Source organism: Acartia tonsa, chromosome 15, assembly GCF_053477335.1.
Source record: "Acartia tonsa isolate MP-2025a chromosome 15, ASM5347733v1, whole genome shotgun sequence".
NCBI classification, from domain to species: domain Eukaryota; kingdom Metazoa; phylum Arthropoda; class Copepoda; order Calanoida; family Acartiidae; genus Acartia; species Acartia tonsa.
This window is the reverse complement of record NC_137274.1, coordinates 17961306-17984397: the sequence shown is the minus strand read 5'-3', so window position 1 is coordinate 17984397 and position 23092 is coordinate 17961306. Positions and strand designations below refer to the sequence as shown.

The 23092-nt window shown below is 30.8% G+C and overlaps 1 protein-coding gene across 1 annotated transcript; it reads left to right on the top strand.

Moving 5' to 3' along the window:
- Positions 1-10496: 10496 nt before the first annotated feature.
- Positions 10497-21250, top strand: LOC145307704 (uncharacterized). The gene is made up of 10 exons (XM_080150215.1): positions 10497-10613; positions 12073-12136; positions 13217-13276; positions 14590-14682; positions 18448-18546; positions 18724-18822; positions 18987-19085; positions 19610-19708; positions 20192-20249; positions 21115-21250. Exons 1-9 carry the CDS (start codon positions 10596-10598, stop codon positions 20218-20220), a joined length of 660 nt encoding a protein of 219 aa, XP_080006341.1. The 5' UTR covers positions 10497-10595; the 3' UTR covers positions 20221-20249; positions 21115-21250.
- Positions 21251-23092: the final 1842 nt, after the last annotated feature.

Here is a 23092-nt window from a genome sequence, read left to right as displayed (position 1 = left end):
TTTAAAGTGGTTTCATCCTTGCAATACAAAATTCGACCTTTAATTTTTAAAAAAATAGGAAGTTTTACTTAGGAGATGTCGCATTAGGAGGTTTGTCCTTTAGGACGTTTGTCGTTTAGGAGGTTTGTATTTTCAAAGGTTTGTTGCATTAGGAGGTTTGTCGTAGTAGGATATTTTAGGTGTACCAACAAATCAAGTCAACAAAAGTGTTTAATCAAACAAAAGTATTAAAATTATTTGGGACCAGTATAATTTACTGTCTAATGTCTTCTCCCTCCCTGGCTGTCACTCTATAATTGTTTACGTTTGTTTGCCCGACAATTTGTTGAGCTTTTGCATTTATGGATGTTGTCATTCTTGTTCATTAAATATTTTTTTACCTTAGTTGATGCTTATTACATTTTCATTTTTCAGATGCAAATAAAAACTAAAATTTTAATTTTAAAGTTCACGGATTTTTCACTTTTCATTTGACGGACTTTTCTAATACTTGAAATATCTTCATCAAATTTAAAGTTTAGGTAGAACAAGAATGACAATATCCAAAGGTCTGAAATGGTGGGACAAATGAACATTATCACTTCTAGAGTGTCAGAACTGAATAATATCAGAATATAAATGTATAAAGTCATAACTAAATTTTAAGTAAATTTGTTGAAAAACTGCTCAAATACAGAATAATGTTTAAGGACATACTCACATTTTTAGGACTTAATTATAGAGCTGCTCCGCTTATAACGTTGTACTTTGTTGTCATATGAATCAGTATTCCAAAAATTAGATCAATCAAATAATTTTATCACATAAAAATTTGCTGTTAAAAAAAATAAAAATCAACATCTTTAAAATGGATGTACGGATTATAGAGTTGCTACGCAATATAAATCCTACATAACTACCACAGGAATCACCATAAAAAGTTTAAAATCGATAAGACAATTCTAACATGCATAAATTAACGATAAACGAGCTAAATATTACGGACTGACAGACGGACCCTAATTATAGAAAAGCTTCGCTTTTAAAAACAAGGATGACATCATCAACATAGGTGAAATTAGACAGACAGACAGACGGACAAATTAATGATAATATCAAATATTTACTTAATTTAATGGTTCTGTCTTAAAATTATATACATATGTTTAATATAGGCATATTTTTTTTGTATTAAAAGCCAAGCTTTTCTATAATTAGGGTTGGTCCGTATGTAAGACTATTCTAAAAAGGATAGCTCTCATCTTTAGTTCAGGCATGTTAGAGTTGTACTATTGATGTTAAACTTGGCATAATGATTCCTGTAATAGTTAAGTATGATATAGTGAAGCACCAATATAATTGTTATTTTTTATAAAAAAATTTTGATTTTTAAACCTTTTTTAACGACAAATTGTAATATGATATAATTATCCTATTCATTTGTTTTTAGTACATTTCAAAAATCGTATCAGCGTTGATGATATCATCACCAAGAGAGGGGAAAGTGGAATGGTAGATTGCGTTTTTTAGATGGTCAAAACCGCAATCATAGATTATATTTCTATATAAAAATGGAGTCAACTCCCCAACTGTTATAGAACTGCTACGGTTCCAAGTAAAACACAGTTGGTTTGAATAAATGTTTACTGCTTAAATGACAATACTGATATATGCATATAGCATACAAAATATTAGGTTTGGTTAAGTTTGCTCCTCCCTCAAGGCTGCTACTTGAGCAGGGGTTGCATCAGTGGGTTAGGCAGTCATAGCTATGTATAGCTGTATATGTGCTGTCATACTACAAAGCTAATAAATAATTCAAAATATCCAGGGATCAAAGGGATAAGACAATGGCTGTTAAATTAATATTTATCACTAATGATGATACACAAAATAACCTCTTCTGTAGATTATAATAAGTGGTTAAAACGTTTGGACACTCATCTAATAAACCAACAAATCAAAATTAACTGAAGTCCCCAAAATTGTTAAGCCAACAAATAAAAAACGTTATAAAAACTTTGGGGACTAGTGTAATAGAAAGTCAATTATTCCCCCTCTCTCTCTCTGTGACCCACTACAAAGTTACTAAATAATTAACAAGGATGACAACATCCATAAGTAGCAAAGCACAAAAATTCGTGGATGGGACTGACTGGATGGTGTTTTCTTCAAATGACTGGAAATTTAATTGTGATATCTTTAACTGAAAAAAGTTTGAAAATCGGACTACAAACACCAAAGATGTGGGGGAAATATAAAAAATATAAAAATATCCAAAAACCTACAAAAAGACAGTCTGACAGTCATTGTTGTTTTCTGAAAACGACAGGAAATTCAATTTTGATATCCTTAACTGAAAAAATTTTGAAAATCGGACCATAAACACCAAAGATATGGGGGAAAATGTAAAATATAAAATAGCCAAAAACCTGCAAAAAGACAGTCTGACTGCTATTGTTGTTTTCTTCAAACGACGGGAAATTTAACATCCTTAACTGAACAAATTTTGAAAATCGGATCATAAACACCAAAGATATGGGGAAAATGTGGAAAATGAAAAAAATAGCCTAAAACCTGCTAAAAAGTCGTCCGACAGCCATTGATGTTTTATAGTTAATTGTGCTCCTTAATGATGGGAATGTTGTCAAAAAATTTCAGCATTTTATCTTTTATAGGAGCTGACAGTCAGACAAAGTGAATTATAGAGTAGCTTCGCTACTAAAAATATCTGTCATGAGAACATTGAATTTTCTTAGTTGCACCTAGGATGGCTGAATGTGTATCATTAGTATTTGACTTACATTTAACAGGGAGGGAGGACACATTGGCCTGTTTATTACTAAAGTATTACGATAACGTTTTCTTATTCGTTGACTTAACAACCTTGGGGACTTTTAATGAATTTTGTTTGAAGGTTTAATTTAGTTGAGTGTTCAAACTTTTTAACCACTAATTGTAATCAACACAAGGAGTAATTTTGTGCATCATCATAGGGGATGTTCATCAATTTATCGGCCATTGTCTTATCCCTTTACATCCTTGCTTTTATTAGGTAACGTACTATAATGCACATATTATATATAGGTAGTGAAGCTACTCTTTAATTCTGTCTGTCAGTCTGTCCGTCCGTCATGTTCTACAAGTAACAAAATAAGAAACATGAATTTCTCAGCTGATTTTTCAAGATAGAAGTCTGACAATTTTAGTTTGTAGATTCACTTTATCATTTTGAGTATTTAGAATATGTAATTTACTTATAATCATAAATATTTTATGTGAAAAGGTTTCGTGTTTTTTGTATGAATATTTATTTTTTGAGACACTGCAACAATTTAACATTTACTAAAGGACTGACTTTATACATTTATCCTTTTAAATCTATCTATCTATCTATCTATCTATCTATCTATCTATCTATCTATCTATCTATCTATCTATCTATCTATCTATCTATCTATCTATCTATCTATCTATCTATCTATCTATCTATCTATCTATCTATCTATCTATCTATCTATCTATCTATCTATCTATCTATCTATCTATCTATCTATCTATCTATCTATCTATCTATCTATCTATCTATCTATCTATCTATCTATCTATCTATCTATCTATCTATCTATCTATCTATCTATAATTGACTATGTACTTTGGTACATCAATATTTATCTCTTGCTTAGCTTTTTATCAAATCATATTAAAATAAGGATGACAACATTCATAAGTAGCGAAGCTCTAAAACCAGAAGGAAGGACAAACAAACACATGAACTCTAAATTGTTCATAAATTTGTTGCAAAATAATTGTAAATATAGGATACAATAAAAGGACTTGACTATAGAGATGCCTTGCTTATTTTATTGTACTTTGTTGTCCTAGGAATAAGTATTTTAAAATCAGACCATTCGAATAATTAATTAAAACACATTCTGTAAACAATCATAGAGTTGCTACTCTTTCTAAATCCTACATACCTAACTATATGGACGGGGCAATCCTAATTATAGAAAAGCTTCGCTTTTAACAATGATGACAATATACATAACAAAGCAAAGCTCTAAAATCAGAAGGAAGGACAAATGAACATGAACACTTGAAAAGTTTCAAAACCTAATAAGAATAAAATTAATTTAAATATATAAACAAAATAGTATGTAAACTTGTTGCAAAACTGCGTAAATACAAGATTCAAGAATGCCTACATTTTTATGACTTGATTAAAGAGATGCTTCAATTATAATATTGTACCTTGTTATCTTAGGCATCATTATTATTTTAGATGATTAGGATGATTATATCATACTAAAAGATGATGTCAAAAAGTTAAAAATCGGCATATTTAAAATGGACCTACCGACTCTCTGGTAACGATTATAAAGTCCCTATGCTTTCTAAATCAAACCTAATTGTTTCAGGAATCAAAGTTTGATATTGATAGGACAATTCTTACATGCATTGCACATGTTTTTGGCTAAGGCATTCCCTCTACTTATACAAAGAATTTATGCATTTTTAAAAAATGTATTTGAGAGGGGATAATGGGCTGTTTATTACACTAGTCCCTAAAGTTTTATAATAATGTGCTCCTATTTGTTGGCTTAACTTTTTTGGGAACTGTTAATGATTTTTGATTGGTTGGTTCATTAGGTAGAATGTTCTAACTTTTCAATTTTAATCTACACAAGGTGTAATTTTGTTTCTTAACATTTGAGATGTACATCAATTTATCGGGGTCATTGTCTTATCCTTTTAGATCCCTGATTTTTATATATCTACAGTGTGTTTTTTTTTATGAGCACTTTTTTGAAAGCAATTTTACCCCACTTATAGTTATCAGAATTTAATGATTAATGGCTTATTTTTTTCGTTTTTTAAGGGAAATTATGAAACAACAAAAAAAAATTACAGTTTTTGTTGAAAAACAGTAAAGTTGAAAATTAAAAACTTAGGTGTCAACATATAAAAATGGTTTTAGCGCATTTTTCTTAAAAAAATGGATTTTCTGTAGTCGACTTTGGGGGGCCAGTACTCCCTCCCTGGTTGAGATATGACCTTCAAACTTTAATATGTTCTAGTACATGTCCCTAATAGTATCTGTATACATTTTTGTTGACACCTAAGTTTTTAATTTTCAACTTTACTGTACTTTTTCAACAAAAACTGTAATTTTTTTTGTTGTTTCATAATTTCCCTTAAAAAACGAAAAAAATAAGCCATTAATCATTAAATTCTGATAACTATAAGTGGGGTAAAATTGCTTTAAAAAAAGTGCTCATAAAAAAACACACTGTATTTATATCAACGTGTTATAGACAGCTTTCCGCAGACACTATGTGGATAGTATGGCTGAGAACCGGTTCCATTCCAGCGGAAATACCTGGTTGTTCGCAGCCTGTCCAGCTTCTCCTTCATTAACTTTACTTTATATCCGTGTAATAAAGTAACATGATGACTTTCTGTACCTAAGGATCTCGCTAACCTCAGAACCAATATGGTTCTCCTTTACAATGTAGCTTCCCATAAGTTTATAACTATTTTGGGAGAGGAAAAAAATTCTCCTTAAAAAAGGCCCCCCCCCAAATATTTTTTTAATGCGAAGCTTTTCTATAATTAGGGTCAGTCCAACCGTCCGCCCGTCTGTCTGTCCGTACTTCCATCTGTCACAAATGAACAGCTTTTTTCATTAATTTAGCATGTTAGAATTGTCCTATCGATTTCAAACTTTGCATGGTGATTCCTTTAGTAGTAAGCTACGATTTAGAAAGCGTAGCAACTCTATAATCATAACAATAATGTATGTACGTCCATTTTAAACATGTTGATTTTTCTACTTTTTTAACTCCAATTTTTGGTATGTTGATTCCTGGGACAACAAAGTATAATGTTATAAGCAAGGCAACTCTATAATCAATTCCTAAAAATGTAAGTATGTCCATAAACATTTTCCTGAATCAAGCAGTTTTTCAACAAATTTACTTACAATTTTGCTCTGATTCTCATACATTTATATTCTGATTATTCAGTTCTGACACTATATAAGTGTTAATGTTCGTTTGTCCTACTGTTTCACTGCTTCGCTTTTATGGATGTTGTCATCCTTGTTTTAATGAAGATTAAAGTATCCGCTAGAATTATGTAGGGTAAGGCATGTCATTATTAGGATCTTGGCAAGTTTGTCAAAATTACATCGTATTACTTTTATATAAGAATAAATGTTTTGTCTATTTTGTAACCATACTGGTTATAAACTTTATAATATTCAGGTTAAAATCTTGAGATCTTAAGCTACAAACAGATACACAGACATAGGGAGACATCCTGTTACTTTTATATATGGATAAATTTTGTTTATTTTGTAACAATACTGTGATCTACTGCAGTTCATGGTAAAATATTGCCAAAATTTTTTGAATTTTAAAGGCTGCTAGCTGCTGCAAACGGCCGAGCGTACAGATCTTGCCTGCACACTGTTTTAAGCGGCATAAGAAGGCCTACAAATAATCTGAAATAGCCATAAATCAATAATGCATAATTATCTAGCAGTGCAGAGAAATGCGCGAAAAAGACCTATTTTATGCGTTTTTTTCTTCAGTGAAGCTTTCCCTGTGCATCATTGGATCTTGGCTCTTCCAGATTATTTGTAGGCCTTCTTATACCACTTAAAATAGTGTGCGGGTATGATCTGTACGTTCAGCCGTTTGGCAGCTATCAGCCTTTAAAATTCATAAATTTTTGGCAATATTCGTTACCAGCAATATTTTACCGTGAACTGCAGTAGATCCCAATCCTGATAATATATTCTATAATATTCAGGTTAAATCATGAGATCTTAAGCTACAGACAGACACAAATATAAACAAAGACATCCCATTACTTTTTGTAAGGGTAAATGTTTTGTTTATTTTGTAGCAATACTGGTTATAAACTCATATTCAGGTTAAATTTTTGTGATCTTAAGCTACAGACAGACACACAGACATAGAGACATCCTGTTACTTTAATGTAAGGATAAATGTGGTTATTTTGTAACAATACTGTTTATAAACTCTATGATATTCAGGTTAAAATCTTGAGATCTTAAGCTACAGACAGACACACATAGATAGAGAGACATCACATTACTTTTATATAAGGAAGATTTTTTGGGGTTTTGTTTATTTTGTAACAATACTGGTTATAAACTCTATGATATTCAGGTTAAAATCACGTGAATTTTAAACTTTAAAAAAGTGTTCATATCTTTCAGTTTAAACTCTATTTAGAAATAGCTAATTTATATTAATGTAATTGAATATTCATTCATAAAATGATATTGTATCATTAGGTGTTTTCTCTCAAAGTGCCTTGTTGAGCACAAAACCCCCCTCCTTATTTTTAAGTTCAGCTAATATTATAATATATGCCTTGATTACATTTAGTAATACTTTTAATTTGTAGATTTTGACAGCATTTTAAAAACACTCTTTTTTACTACTATAGAAACCTATTTCCTTGGACACGGGGGTTTTAATGGATTTAATATTACTTGGATATAACACCAGATTTTCATATTCTCGAATATAGTGAAAGTCGCAGCAGGCTAAAATAACGAATTCTTCATCCCCTCTCCTCCTACTGGATAACGAACAAACCAATAATGATGTCCATGTTAGCAACCTAAATTGACGACAATTTTTCCCTGTCATAATATCCACATATATTCAACATCAATTGTTGTTGTTCACTTTGTTTTGTGTAGAGGGTTTAATCTTTTTTGCTTCTATTATAATGATAACAAAACTAAAAGTGTACAATTTAAGGTCATTTTAATTCTTGAACAAATTCATATCAAATAATATTTTTTTTCTGAAGCTTAGGATTTTAATAGATTTTGAACCGATTGGAATCTTTATTTTAAGGAAACTTATATGATTTTGCGGTTTCCGTTATTTGCCGTTTTTCGGCGATGATCAGAAAAAGTAATTTTTTTGTTATGAAAAATAAAAGTTCGTCCTAAAATTTGGTCATCCTAGCTGCAAAATTGGCCGCTCTACAGCTGTTTTAAAATTTAGCGGCTGGCCCCTAAAAAGCAGCTAAGGAGCGGTCTGACTGCTATGACTAGAAAAAGTAATTTTCTCTAAAAATACAAATGAACCACCAGAAAAAATTTTTACGTCTTTATCTGTACCAGGAGCCGAGATAGAGGGGGGGTCAATATGACCCCCCCCCCCCCCCGATCTATTAAGGTGGGAATAGGGGCCCGATCTGTAAGGGTTAAGGCCTTTTACGATATGGCTTCCAAACCGATTAATATCTGCTGTATTAGAACTACTTCTAAGTCAAATTGAAAAATCATTTATTACATAGTACTAAAGCCAGTTTTCTACAAATATTAACATAAAATTCATAATACTAATTCCAGTTTTGCTATACCAGGCCTTAGTCCCCTTTAGGCTAACAAATCTGGTTTAATCTATCAGCGGACAGTTGTCTATAATACAATAATAGTTATTTCTCGCATCGTATTATAAACGGCTTTCCGGGGATATAAAATGTACAATTATAAGATTAAAAACAGTCTTTTTAGCCCCGAGATGCCGAAGGCACTGGCTAAAAAAATCTGGTTTAATCTTATGATTGTACATTTTTATGATCGTAGAAAACTGGTTGTAATACGGTGCTAGACATAGTTTTTTCGTATGGATGAGAACCGGTTCCTATCCACCAGGTTCGAATGAATAAAAGAAAACACTATTAATGCGATCATTATCTTTAAAATGTTACAAACCTAAACATTTATTGATTGACTGAAATGAATTTAAATGAGACTTTAAATTTACAAGAAAGTAAAAAAAAACAAAGTAATGAAGCAAAATAAAAAGCAAAAATATATAGATTACCCCCAACTATCCTTTTAAATTCCTTCAAAAAATGCTTAGAATTCACTAGGTCCTTGATTTCAGATATGGCCTTTAAAAAAAATACAGGGATCTAAAGGGATAAGACAATGGCCGATAAATTGATGTACATCCCCTATGATGGAACACAAAATTACATCTTCTGAATATCAAAAATAGTGGTTAAAACATTTGAACACTCAACTTAATAAACCAACCAATTAAAATTCAGTAAAAGCCCCCAAAATTGTTTATAACAAATACAAAAACGGTATTATAAAACTTAAATGGGAACTAATGTATTAAACAGTTCAGCGTCTCCTCTCTCTCTGATAAAAAATCAAGTTTTCCAAGGGTAACAACACTTTCACCAATTGATGACGTCATGACCAGGGCAAAAATTGTCGCCAATTAAGTTTGCTAACATGGATATCATTTATTGGCCAGATCGTTCATCTAGCAAGATGGGAGACAATGGCTTAAAGGGGAGGGTCGTCCTTGGAATCATTGTTCTAAAAATCAGATTAATAAAATATTTATATAGTGAAAAACGCACACGGACTTTCTAGTAACGATTATCGCTTTGTTTCTAAACTATTACAGACATACACATATCTTGTTACTTTTTACATAAACTAGTGGCTTTGCCCTTAGCCTCTAGGGGCTTTGTCCCAAGAGTTAATTTAAATAAAATTAAGTACCTCTGGTGCTGCCACTACCACATTTTAATAAGAAAAAAAAATATAAAAAAAAATAAATAAATAAATAAATTTATAAACATTTTAATTGTCTGCCTAAAAAATTGGGGGGGGGGGGAGGAATTATATTTTTGGTGGGTTGGGGGTGTTCCAAGCCCCCAAAAAATAGCCTAAAACCACCACAGGACCAGTAGGTATATTCCCTGAAGAGTAGAATCCGAACGGTTCAGTGGTTACTGAGATCTCAAGGGACGGACAGACAGACAGACAGACGGACAGACATCAAGCTACTATGTAGTATAGATATACATCCTGATAAAATCTGTCCTTGTCTTGAAAGTTGGTAATTTACAACATAAAAAAAAGAAAATGTCCGTGCTTTAGTTGATCTGACCAGGAATCTTAAGATAAGGGATAAGACAATAGCTGATGAATTAATGTAAACAAAATTACCCCTTATATACTATTAGTGGTGAAAAGGATTGGACACTATTAAGCCAATGAATAAGAAAATGTTATAAAACTTTTTGGAAATAAAGCAATAATCTATAAAATACTTGATAGGGGACAATGGGTTGTTTATTACACTAGTCCCTAAAGTTTTATAACAACGTTTTCTTATTCGTTGTCTTTACAACTTTGGGGACTTATGTGAGTTTTGATTAATTGCTTCATTAAGTTAAGTGTTCAAACGTTTCAACCACTAATTATAATCTTCAGAAGGGATAATTTTGTTTATCATCTTTGAGAATGTACATTAATTTATCAGCCATTGTCTTATCCCTTTGATCCCTGGTTTTTTTAGTGTCCTCAAAACTATTCATACAATTTCAAACACACACACGTGCGCGCGCTCACAAGTACACACACGCGCACGCACCACCACCCAAATTCTTCAGTACTAGGTCAAGTAGGACCATATACCAGTAGTCACTTTCTATTTTTAACCTGGTGAATTACCAGAAAAACGAAATAGAGAGAAATTACTAGGATTCAAGTACTCGGACCTAAAATCAGTTTTGTGGCGTTTGTCATCATGAACACATTTAGCTTTGTAAGTATTACTATAGTTACATCCAGAGAAAGAGGGAGGACTATAGGCTGTTTATTACACTAGTCCTCAAAGTTTTATAATAACGTTTTCTTATTACTTGCTATACCTTCATATGTTATAATTTTGGTAAATTTCAGGTTTATATCGACACACTAGAATTGAAATTTTGTTAAATCTTTAAAATTGAGATGGTACAAAAGCTTTAAAAAAAGTTTTTTTTTTGGCAGATTTTAAAACTTTGCAGTGTTTGTACCAGTAAAAAAATATTTTGCATGGGTCTATCTATCTATCTATCTATCTATCTATCTATCTTTCTATCTATCTATCTATCTATCTATCTATCTATCTATCTATCTATCTATCTATCTATCTATCTATCTATCTATCTATCTATCTATCTATCTATCTATCTATCTATCTATCTATCTATCTATCTTTCTATCTTTCTATCTATCTATCTATATATATCCTAATTATATTGTAAAAGGATGTTTTTTTGTCTGTCTGTTTGTACCAAAGAATCCCAGTACTGCTGAACATATAGGATTCTCCTTTACAGTGTTGCTTATCATAGGTCCCAAGAAGGTTTATAGCCATTTTATCGGAGGGTACAACTACCCTCCGAAAAGAAATCTCCCCTAGAAAATTTCCCTCCCCCCCAAAAAAATATAATTACATTTTTTGGGGGGGGGAGGGGGGAGGAAATTTAATCTAAAATTAGTATAAAGGATTAAATATAAAAAGTCTTTTAAGAGAAATGGATTTTCAATAACTTTGTCTTTAATTTAGCACATAAAAAATTTTGGAAAGACTGTTTATGTATCAATTTTGATGATTTTTGCCGTTCCTGTGTTTTTAATGGACATCTGAGGTGGGAAGTAATCTCTTTAATCTAATTTCATTTTTGCAAAAAATCATGTTTTACTTCACAAAAAAGAGCCCAGTGGTTTTAGGGTCATACTTTATCAGAATAAATCTTCGCACTTCAGACATTTTAGATGGTTGAATAACGTTATGTTATGTTGTTGTGGACATTTAAAATTTAAATTAGTAATTTTTGCATTCATAATTTTTCAAAAATCAATTTCTCTTTAAATACCCTTTATATATATAAAATGGACCCGTTAATTTATTCTGTATTTGGCTATAACTCTGTATATGTTAGTTAGCCAAAAAAGTATATAATAGTTATTTTGCACATTGTATTATAAACAGCTTTCTGCGGATATAACATGTACAATTAAAAGATTAAAACCAGTTTTTTTAACTCCAAGATGCCGAAGGCATGGGCTAAATAACTGATTTTAATCATATTATTGTAGATTTTTATATTCTTAGAAAACTGGATATAATACAATGATAGACATAGTTTTTTTGTATGGATGAGAACCAGCTCTAATCCACTGGATATTAATCAGTTTCGAATGAATACGATAAAATTAAAAAGAAAATATTTAAGGTTTGTTTGATGCTATATGTTGGAGAAGGCTTATATGTTGGAGGATGCTTATCCAAATTTATAGGTGAGATTTTATTGTCAGGGGGTTGGGAATTGCGCTGTTTTTAATACTAGTCCCAAAAGTCTTATAATAACATTTTCTTATTTGTTGACTTAACAACCTTTGGAACTTATTGAATTTTGATTTTTTGGTTTATTTAGTTGAGTGTCCAAACGTTTCCACTACTAATTGTATTCAACAGACGGGTATAATTTTGTGTATAATCATTGGCAATGTAAATCAATTTATCTGCTATTGTCTTATCCCTTTAGATCCCTGTTTTATTGTGGTTTCTCTCGAATTATTCTTACCCAAACCCCTATTTATAAAATGAATTGTTTTCTTTTTTGCCTAACCCATGTGGATGGCTTGACCCTGCAGGGCTCAAATCTAAAAACTAACCCTCCTGGCTGTCCTGCCTCTAATAAAACCTTACCTAAAAACAAAACACCCCATTTAAATAAGCCCAAAATGTAATCTGTATAAAAAGGTAACAGGATCTTTGTCTGTACTTAAGAATCTCACTATCACCCCTCCCCCTCCTCCCAAATCCTTACCTAAATCATCCTAAAATAGTTCTTCATTGCACCGTATTATAAACAGCTTTCCTTAGGTATTGAAATGAAAAAAAAATTGAAGATTGAAAATAATTTTGTTAGCCCTGAGGGGCCAAAGGCCTGGTCTATAAAAAACTGGTATTTATTTATGGTTTTTTTTTATTTTGATGTTCATAGAAAATTGTCTGTAATACAATACTATACAAGATTTCTAATCCAACAGATATTATAAGCCATACTGGAAATATATTTAAAGATAAAAATATGTGCAGGGAAAAATGCCAGAAGGGTTGGGCCGGATATCCGGCCAGATACCGGATACTGAAACTATCCAGATACCAGATTTTGAATGTCGGATATCCGGTTATCTGGCAGGATATCTGGTAATTTGCCGGACATCCGTTGTTGGCTAGATATCCAGCAGGATGCCGGATATCCGGCATAGGGAATACGCAGGATATCCGGTATCTGGCCAAAAAGTATCCTGCCCAACCATAATTGACAGAATAAAAAATTCTGATAAACTTTGGTTACATCTTTTGTTTAGACATTGAAGAAGATGATAACGGATTAGAAAATGGTAGCAGATATAATAATGTGGATCCGAGTAAGCAATTTTATACAACCAAAGCTGTAAATAGAAATGTCTATAAGAAATTTATTTTTAAAAGCCAAGCTTTTCTATAAGAGGGTCGGTCTGTCAGTCTGTCCATCCGTCCAGAACTGAATGTTTTTTTTCAATTAAGGCAATGTCCTCTCCCTACCTACTTACAATGCTCTTTAAGCTTATAACATTATTTCCAATCGACGTAGAATTAACCAACTCAAAAGTCAAATGAATAGACAATTATGAATTTTATTCAAATGTACAAGGCCTCTTTTTAAAAGCAAAGCTTTTCTATAATTAGAGTCGGTCCGTCAGTCTGTCCATCCATCCAGAACCAATTTTTTTTTTGTTAATTAAGGTATATTAAAATTTATCTCAAACTTTGCATAGTGATTCCTGTAGTAGTTAGGTATGATTTTAAAAGCATAGCAACTCTATTATCGTTACCAGAATGCCATTACGTCCATTTAAAACACATTGATTTGTTAACAACAGCTGAAAACACAGGTTTCGTGATTTTTTTTCAAATTAATTTTGTTGTTGGTATATATAACCAGTTTTCTACTACTATACAATGTACAATGTATGTATAATTAAGGATAGTCCGGTTAGATAACAGTAAGCTTTTTTCTTAAATTTAGTCAGGTTAGAATTGTCCTATCAATTTCAAACTTGGCATAGTGATTCCTGTATTAGTTAGGTACGATTTGGAAAGAGTAGAAACTTTAAAATCGTTAACAGAATGTACTTATGTTCATTTAAAACATGACGATATTTAACATATTTGACACTAAATTTTCATATCTTATGAATATCTGATTTTTGGAATACTGATTCCTATTACAACAAGGTACAATATTATAAGCAAAGCATCTCTATAATGTCTTAAGCTGTATCAAGTAGTTTTGCAACAAATTTACTAACAATTTTGTTTAGACTTATGCATCTATATTCTGCTTATTCTGTTTTGACACTCTACAGTGTTAATGTTGGTTTGTCCTACCTTTACAGAGCTTTGTTTTTATTGATGTTGTCATCCTTGTTTATTTCTTTAAATTACAAATCATTTTGTTTAGATTTATTAGAAATAATAAATTTTTATGTGATATAATTATTCTATTAATTTGTTTTTTTTGGAAAACTGATTCCTATTACAACAAGGTATAAAGTCAATTAAAAATCATTTTGTTCAGATTTACTAGAAGCAATAAATTTTTATGTGATATAATATAATTATGATATTTATTTGACTTTTGGAATATTGATTCCTATTACAATAAGGTAAGATGTTAATCAAAAATCATTTTGTTTAGATTTATTAGAAAAAACAGTAAAAACAGGATCTACTGATGAAGTTATCAAGTTATTGGATGCTGGAGTCAATATTGAAGAGAAAAATCATTTTGGTGGGCTTTAATCATTGGATTCATCTAAAGGGATAAGACAATGACCGATAAATTGATGTACATTAGGGTGGGTCGATTTTGGACATTTTTTTTCTGAGGCCAAAGCGGGGATCTGCAACTGATTTGTATGAGTATAATACACCTCTGGAAGATTTAAAATTTATCCTAAGTCTTAAAACCACTGACGACCAGACATTCAATTGTATAGCTATTTGTAAATGGGAGTCAAAAATTTATTGAATCAGAACTATGGCTTCATGGTGCTCCCAGGAAAGGTATTGAGGAGTAGAATCAGGAACTTTGGACCGTTTCAAAAAATCTCGTTTCTAGCCTGAGAAAATCTAAAAAAACCTCTACAAATTGGACAATTCTCAATAAACCTTTAAAAAATGTGTTTTTTTTAGTGATTTCTAAGGCTAGGAACAAGATATTTTGAAACGGACAAAAGTTCCTGATTCAGCTCTTCAAGGCCTTTCCTGGGAGTACCATGAAGCTATAGTTCTGATTCAAAAAAATTTTTGAATGTCGTCTTTGCATATTAATAAGTAATCAAATATATTTTTTAGTGGTCTCGTTCTAAAACTCAATCTTTTAAAATTCTTTTTCGGTCAGAAATGTTTTAAAGGTTAATTTTATCTGTTGCATATCCCCTCTTTGTCTAATTCCAATATGAACCCGCCCTAATGTACATCCCCAACCATGATATGTATGATTATACTTCAGTAGATTAAAATTAGTGTTTAAAACGTTTAGACACTCAACTTAATGATCCAACCAATCAAATTACTAAAGTCCCCAAAGTTGTTAAGCCAACAAATGAGAAAATGTTATTATAGGACTAGTGTAATAAACAGCCCATTGTCCCCCCCCCTCTCTCTCTCTTTGGGATTGATTAGTATAATACAAAAACACATAAATTTCTAGACATATTTATTAACAATTTGTTCTGTATATAAGAGGCTTTTAAAGTGATCTCAAAGCAAGTTTTAAAAATTTGATATATATTTGGAATTACTTAGTTATTTAGAATTATGACAACAAATTTGCTAAATTTGTTATAAAAAGTGCCTTAAAACTTCTATTTTTAAATTTGCTACAGTACCCAAAAAAATTAACTTACACAATTATGTGTTAAACAAACTTTTAGATTTGTTGGCACAGATTTCTCTTAAGCCTTACAGCTTGGGCTCCAATTCCCACATTAATAGATTGGGGGGGGGGGGGGGAGGGTCATATTGACCCCCCCTCTATCTCGGTTCCTGTTACAGTTATGGTGGTTTATGTGTATTTTTAAAGAAAATTACTTTTTCTTGTCATAGCGGTCAGACCGCTCCTTAGCCGCTAAATATTAAAACAGCCATAGAGCGGCCAATTTAAAAGCTGGGATCACCAAATTTTAGGACGAACTTTTATTTTTTATAACAAAAAAATTACTTTTTCTGACCATCGCCAAAAAACGGCAAATAATGGAAACTGCTATTTTCGGCGGTTACGGCAGTAAAACGGCGGTTAGCAGCACCAATTAATATTTTTATCTGTTTCTGATCACAATAAAAGACTACATAAAAAATTTTGTTGGTCTAAAGCTGTTTTAAAATTCGGCAGCTGGCAGCTTAAAAAAAGCAAAATTACAGGTAGAAAATAGAAAATCGGTCAAAAATAGGTCAAGGAGTGGTCAAACAGTCATGACCTTACTACTCACGGAAGTTTATTATTGCTCAAGGATGTACTACAAAAGTTTTTAGGTCTCTAGCTGTAATAGAAGCCACTATATACATGATGTAAGTTTATAGTAAAAGCGGGACAAAAATTGGTCATAAAATCGGTGAGGAAGCGGTCAAACGGTCATAACACCACTATTCTCAGATGTTCATTGATATCCCAGTATTCACAAAAGTCATAATGAAGAAATTAAGATTTATTTGGATTTTTTTCTAATTTTGGTGCCACCTAACCAACTTTGACCGGATGCCACGACTGACACAGACCAGATATCCTTATAAGACCAACTCTTGCCGATGTATAATTACTAAACTTAAAAAGTCATGAAGTCACAACTCTCAATATGACCCCCCCCCTCCAATCTGTAAGGTTTAACACAGATAAAGTTAATAAGATTTATACTTGTAAAATAAGAGATAAATTTCTGTTTTTAATACTGATAAAATCAATTTTTGTCAACTGAAAAAGTTGCAAACAAGGTTCAAAAATGTTGGACCAAATGACTAAAAAGATATTTCTCACCTTATTTTAGTGCAACTAATATAACAGGCAATCAGAACGAATGTAGAATAATGTATTATGGAAACACAACTAAGGGGGCCCTGAAATGGTTTTAGAGAGATGTAGTGTTAGTAATGCACAGTAAAATTCAGTAAAATTTTTGTTATCAATGTTGTGTTAAAGTACCTCAATAAAATGATCCTTAGAACAAGAAGAAACTGGTGGTAGATGTATCATTTTATAAGTAAAAATATAGATATCAAATTTAAATCTTTTGATTGTGGAATTGTAAAAATATGATATGTATAGTCTAAATATTTTTAAAAGTTTTTCATTGATATTATAAATACCAAAGAAGACCATTAGAGCCCCATTAAATCCACAAGCAATCAATTGGGCTGTGAGGTGAAAGGGCTTATATTTTTACAATTCCACAATCAAAAGATTTAATAACATCTATAAGGATCATTTTATTGAGGCACTTTGACACAACATTGACAACAAAAATTATACTGAATTTATCTGTAATACTAATACTCTCTAATACTAATACTGTCTAAAGCCATTTGAGTTGTGTTTCCATAATAGTTGTGTTTCCATAATACATTATTCTATACTTGTTCTGATTGCCTGTTATGTTAGGTGCACTAAAAAAAGCTGAGAAATGTCTTTTTAGTCATTTGGTCAAACATTTTTAAACCTTAATTGCAACTTTTTCAGTTGCCAATAAGCAAAATTGATAACAACAGTATGAAAAGCAGAAATATCTCTATTTTTTAAGTATGAATTTTATTAACTCCATCTGTGTTAAGAGAAATGCCAACAAATCTAAAAGTTTGTTTTACACATAATTGTGTAAGTTAATTTTTTTGGGTACTGTAGCAAATTTAAAAATAGAAGTTTTAAGGCACTTTTTATATCAAATTTAGCAAAATTTTTGTCATAATTTTAAATAATTAAGAAATTCCAAATATATATCAAATTTTTTTAAATTGCTTCGTGATCACTTTAATAGTCAGCTTAACTGTTAGAAAAAATAGAGAACTATGTCAAAAAGTTTAGTTTTAGCTATAGAATGAAAAAAAAGACAATTAACTGCACATTTATATAGTCTGGAAATTTTTTCCCCAATCTTGGATATAATAAAAATCGGCGGAAAAAGCCGTTTTTTAAGGAAACAATAGAAAGTTTTGCCCTATCTTTGAGATTATATGAATGATATGATGTTAATGTTTGATAATCTGATGAGAAATTTTCTCATTTACGGTCTCTATCAATATAGCTCGTTCTGAATGCACATAAAAACCTTGTCTACATCAGATTATTTTGTTGGCCTACAATGCCAGTTCTTATTTTGTCTGGATTAAGTATCTATCTGTAGATGCCTATATATCTTTTTATCTATATATTTAACTATCTCTCTATCTATCTTACTATCTTTCAATCTATCTATATCTATCTCTCTACATACATATTTTTGTATATCTATAACTGTACTCTGAGCTAAAGAATATATAATGTATATAATATATTTATATCTAGGATGGACAAGTCTTATGTATGCAGCACTGTATGGAAAAACAGAAGTAGTCAGAATACTTCTAGAACATGGAGCCGATGTCAACCATGAAAGTAATTCTGGTTAGTTACATAATACTATTTTACTATATAGTTTATCTTTAGAATATTCTATCCATATAAATACATATATATTCATTTAACTATATATCTATCTATTTCTGTATACCTCTCTCTGTATATCTATAACTGTACTCTGAACTAAAGAATATATAATGTAACTAATATATTTATATCTAGGAAGGACAAGTTTTATGTGGGCAGCAATTAATGGAAACACAGAAACAGTCAGTCTACTTCTAGACTATGGAGCTGATGTCAACCATAAAGCTCATAATGGTTAGTTACAATATAATATTATTATACTATTTATATATTGTATATTTAGTATATTCTATCTATCTTTATCTTTATATCCATTTATCTGTATACCTCTCTCTGTATATCTATAACTGTACTCTGAACAAAATAATAAACAATGTAACTAATATATTTATATCTAGGTGAGACAAGTCTTATGAGGGCAGCACTGGGTGGAAACACAGGAGTAGTCAAAATACTTCTAGAGCATGGAGCCGATGTCAACTATAAAGATAATTATGGTTAGTTATATATTATTATTATATTATATTTGTATTTCTTTAGTAACAGTTTGTTCTATCTATATATATATATATGTATGCATCTATATACATACATTATACATATATATATAAATATATATCTGTTTATCAATCTTAATATCTATTTATCTATCTGTATATCTCTCTATCTATCTATTTATCAATCTTATGCATGAATACGTAAATTTTCCTTTCAACTTTATCTCTCTCTCTCTTTCTCTCTATCTCTCTCTTTCTCTATTTCTATCTCTATCCATCTCTCTACTCAGTAATACTTTGCTATGATGCTTGTTTATTTACCTTGGAAACATTATGTTTATGTGTACAATTCAAATATAGTTTATGCCAACTTTATAAACTATATAAAAGTCAAATTGCTGACATATTAACAATATTAATAATATTGTAATTATATTATGACTACTTGACTATTATCATTTAACATGGCAAAATTTTAACAGGGTTAATATAGTGTATTATTAGATAATCAATAAATATTATAGGGGACACAGCTCTGGATGAGGCCCTTAGAAAATTGTTTTGGGACACTGAAGAAACAATGAAAAGTAAGAGAGAAATAGCAGATATACTTAGAGAAAATGGTAAGCTTATAATTATAAGTATAGCTATCCTTTCATTCAGATTTTCATGATTTTTTTCTATTGGTCACTTTTAATGAAATAGATTAAGGGTGGGGGAGGGTTGTTAGGGGCTGGGTTCTGAAAATAATGAATTTATTGAAAAAAATAGTCATTAGTTTATTCAATAGGCATGCAGAACAGAGGTAATGAGGGTTTTATCCACCCTTATTGCAAAAATGAGGAACACGGGGGTGGGGGGAGTCTTGGTCATAAAGACAAACAAGTAATAAAGTTTTTGATTGGTCCTTTGATAACCACTAAACTAATTGAGTTGAAAATTCCTAGGATGGTTTAGGGATATTTTAGTTTATCATTTTATATGATGATTTTGTGGGTTTTTTTCTTTCCCCCCCTTAAAAAACACTGCCATCATATGTTATGATTAACAATTCATTGCAAAAAAATACATTTAAAAAGATTTAAAAAGTTAAAACCTTTTTTTAGGAGCAAAGAAAGGAAGTGAAATTGAGTAAAGTCAGAATAATAACAACAATATAACAAGGTAAAATATTGATATAAATACTTATAAAAATTTCAAAGAACAAAAGGGTTAGCTATATTAGTGCCTTCATTCAATGTATAGATGAGATGAATTAAAAAGAAGGGAGTCCATTAATTTTCATATACTAACTTACCTGAGCTGGATCTTTAAATCATTTCATTGGTGCGCCAAATCAGGGTGAGCCAACTTTACACCTATTAGAGCACAGCATTTTACCAAATGCCATGTTGTGATTGGCTGAAATTCAGCGCACCCCGATTTAACGCACCATTCAGATCCAGCTCTGAACATCTATATATCAATTTATTTTCTTATCTGTATATACATCTAGTAATTACCTTTTCAAAAGTGTGGCTTTTCTATAATTTGGCTTGGTATGTCTCTAACAGTTTGTTCTTTTTGTTTATTTAGACAAAAATAAATCTATATATAGTTTTGTTTTGACTTATACATTTATATTCTGCTTATTCAACTCTGACACTCTACAAGTATTTATGTTTGTTTGTCCTACCGTTTTAGGGCTATGCTTTTATACATGTTGCCATACTTGTTATCTTATAATCTGTGGACTATATAAGTAATATATCTCTTATATAATCCTTAATTCTAAACCTATAACTGTTTAAATTTATAAGGCAGAAGATGTTTACCTTTATATCTTTATATTTTTATTTATCTAAACATATATATATATATATATACCTCAAATTATCTAATCTGAAAATTATAATGAACAGACAAAAACCTTTTCTAATTTTTAGCTTCTTTTATCTATCTATGAATTTTTCCTGTCCATCTGTTTAAATCTTATATCTGCTATTGATTCCAATTTAATTTTGATTAATTAATATTACAATTATTTCAGAACAGAACTGCTTTGGGTGAACAGAATGATTACCTACAATGCTTTATATTCATCATTAAATACTGTGACTCTTTTGTATAAAAATTGATTATTGTAAGATTCATGATTTTCAAAATAAGAATATTTAGATTTTAAAGTTTTTTTATCTATAATTTTAATTTTGTTTAGCTAGGCTTCTTTTAATTTACTTTGTCTGTCAGTTACAAGTCTGAAAGACCTATTTTAACTTAAATCTTGAGTCTTAAAAAAATGCTTTATATGTTCTAAAACGTTTTATGGATATTTTCAATCATTGACTCTCAAGATGATTTGATAGATGTTGGTTATTATATTTAGTGTTGGTACTCTAATGCTGAATTGTTATTTCTATTATAACTAGGATGACAATATCCATAAAAGCAAAGCTCTAAAGATAAAGGTTATTCATATGGATATAAACTTTACTAGAGGGTCAGAACTTAATAAGCTAGCAGAATATCACTTTCTATGCCTAAAAAGTTGTATTAAATGAGCAGAAAAATATCAAATACAGATGTATATAATGGGACATTTTTGGGACTTGATTATGGAGATTATGAATCAATATTCCAAAAATCAGATGAATAACTTGGTAAAAGGTCATAAAATCTGCATGTATTAAATTGACATTCTTGATGATGATCATATCCTTTATAAATCCTACCTAACTGTAACAGGAATCATCCTGCAAAGTTTAAAGTTGATAAGAGCTAACCCTTAGGTGCGGCTCAATGGTAGGTTATGGTAACAACAGAATCTAATTAGAAAAGCTAAGATTTTAAAAAGTTTTTTTTTGTGTGTCTATTAACCCTTAACAGTCGGGCCCCTAGCTGCTCCTTAATTGGTCGGGAGGGTGGGGCATTCAACGCCCCCCCCCCTTTTATCTCAGTTTCTATTAGAGCTAGAGAGCTAAAATTTTTGTGCAAGTCCCCTGTTTGATAATGAATATCCAACCTTAAGTAAGTCTAAGTCAATTTTCGCTTTCTTCACCCTTTTATTTAACAACCTTTGTTTTTAGGTCCTTTTTTACTTACAAATTTCAAAAGGCTGTATTTTGTTTATTTTTGAAGCTACAAGAAATTTTTTTTACAGAAAATGTTTATTTTTATTAAAATCTTATATTAGAATAATAAAAATATAAATTTACGCGGCCGCAGCTGTACTTGGCAGCAGCCAGCCGCCGCAGTCGGCGGTCGGCGGGTTAACCGCAACGGATCTTTATGAAATTTTAATACGTTATGTAGACATGTCAGAAAAGCTTAAGTTTAAAATTTGAAGTCTCTAAGTCAAAAATTGCGGCCACAGGAGCCTTTTAAAGATATCTGGAGACCTGGAGGATCAGGATCTGCAGGATCATATCTGGAACCTGAAATTGACTTGAAAACCTGTATTTAATATAAAAATATTTTGATAGGATAAAATAGTTTGTTTAAGTCAAAAAAATATTTTTGCTTTTTACCTGGATGACCCTGCCAGGTTTGCTGGCATCCTGTGCCCGCCAGGATAGATATTCAAAAAATTCTAACTCCTAGTTATGTGTCATACCCATACTTAAAAAGTCATGCAGTTTGGGCTCTTTATCTTTCACACACAGAAAATGAGATAAAAAAATGGAGGGGGGGAGGGCATTTAATGTCCCCCCCCCAACCGTTAAGGGTTAAGATCTTAATGACTAAACCGATAGATTACTCCATTTTTAGAAACTTTATATTGGTAATGGATACATTAAGGATAGTCTATTCAAATATTTAAATGGTTTTAGTTTTTTTACCTTTCTCTACCATTAAAAGTAGATCTATTGATGTTTCAAGTGTTTATAGTGATTTATTATAAGAATCAATAATGGTACTCAACTAATGTTGGTAGTATATACTTTATTATTGGAATATATCAATTTAAAAGATATGAAAATCATAAAAATACTCAATACTTATAAAAAAGTAACAGGATGTCTGTCTGT

Coding starts and splice junctions, on each gene's coding strand:
- LOC145307704 (XM_080150215.1), top strand. Junction 14,683..18,447: donor TGAAGAGAAAAATCATTTTG/GTGGGCTTTAAT, acceptor ATTTATATCTAG/GATGGACAAGTCTTATGTAT. Junction 19,709..20,191: donor AGATATACTTAGAGAAAATG/GTAAGCTTATAA, acceptor ACCTTTTTTTAG/GAGCAAAGAAAGGAAGTGAA.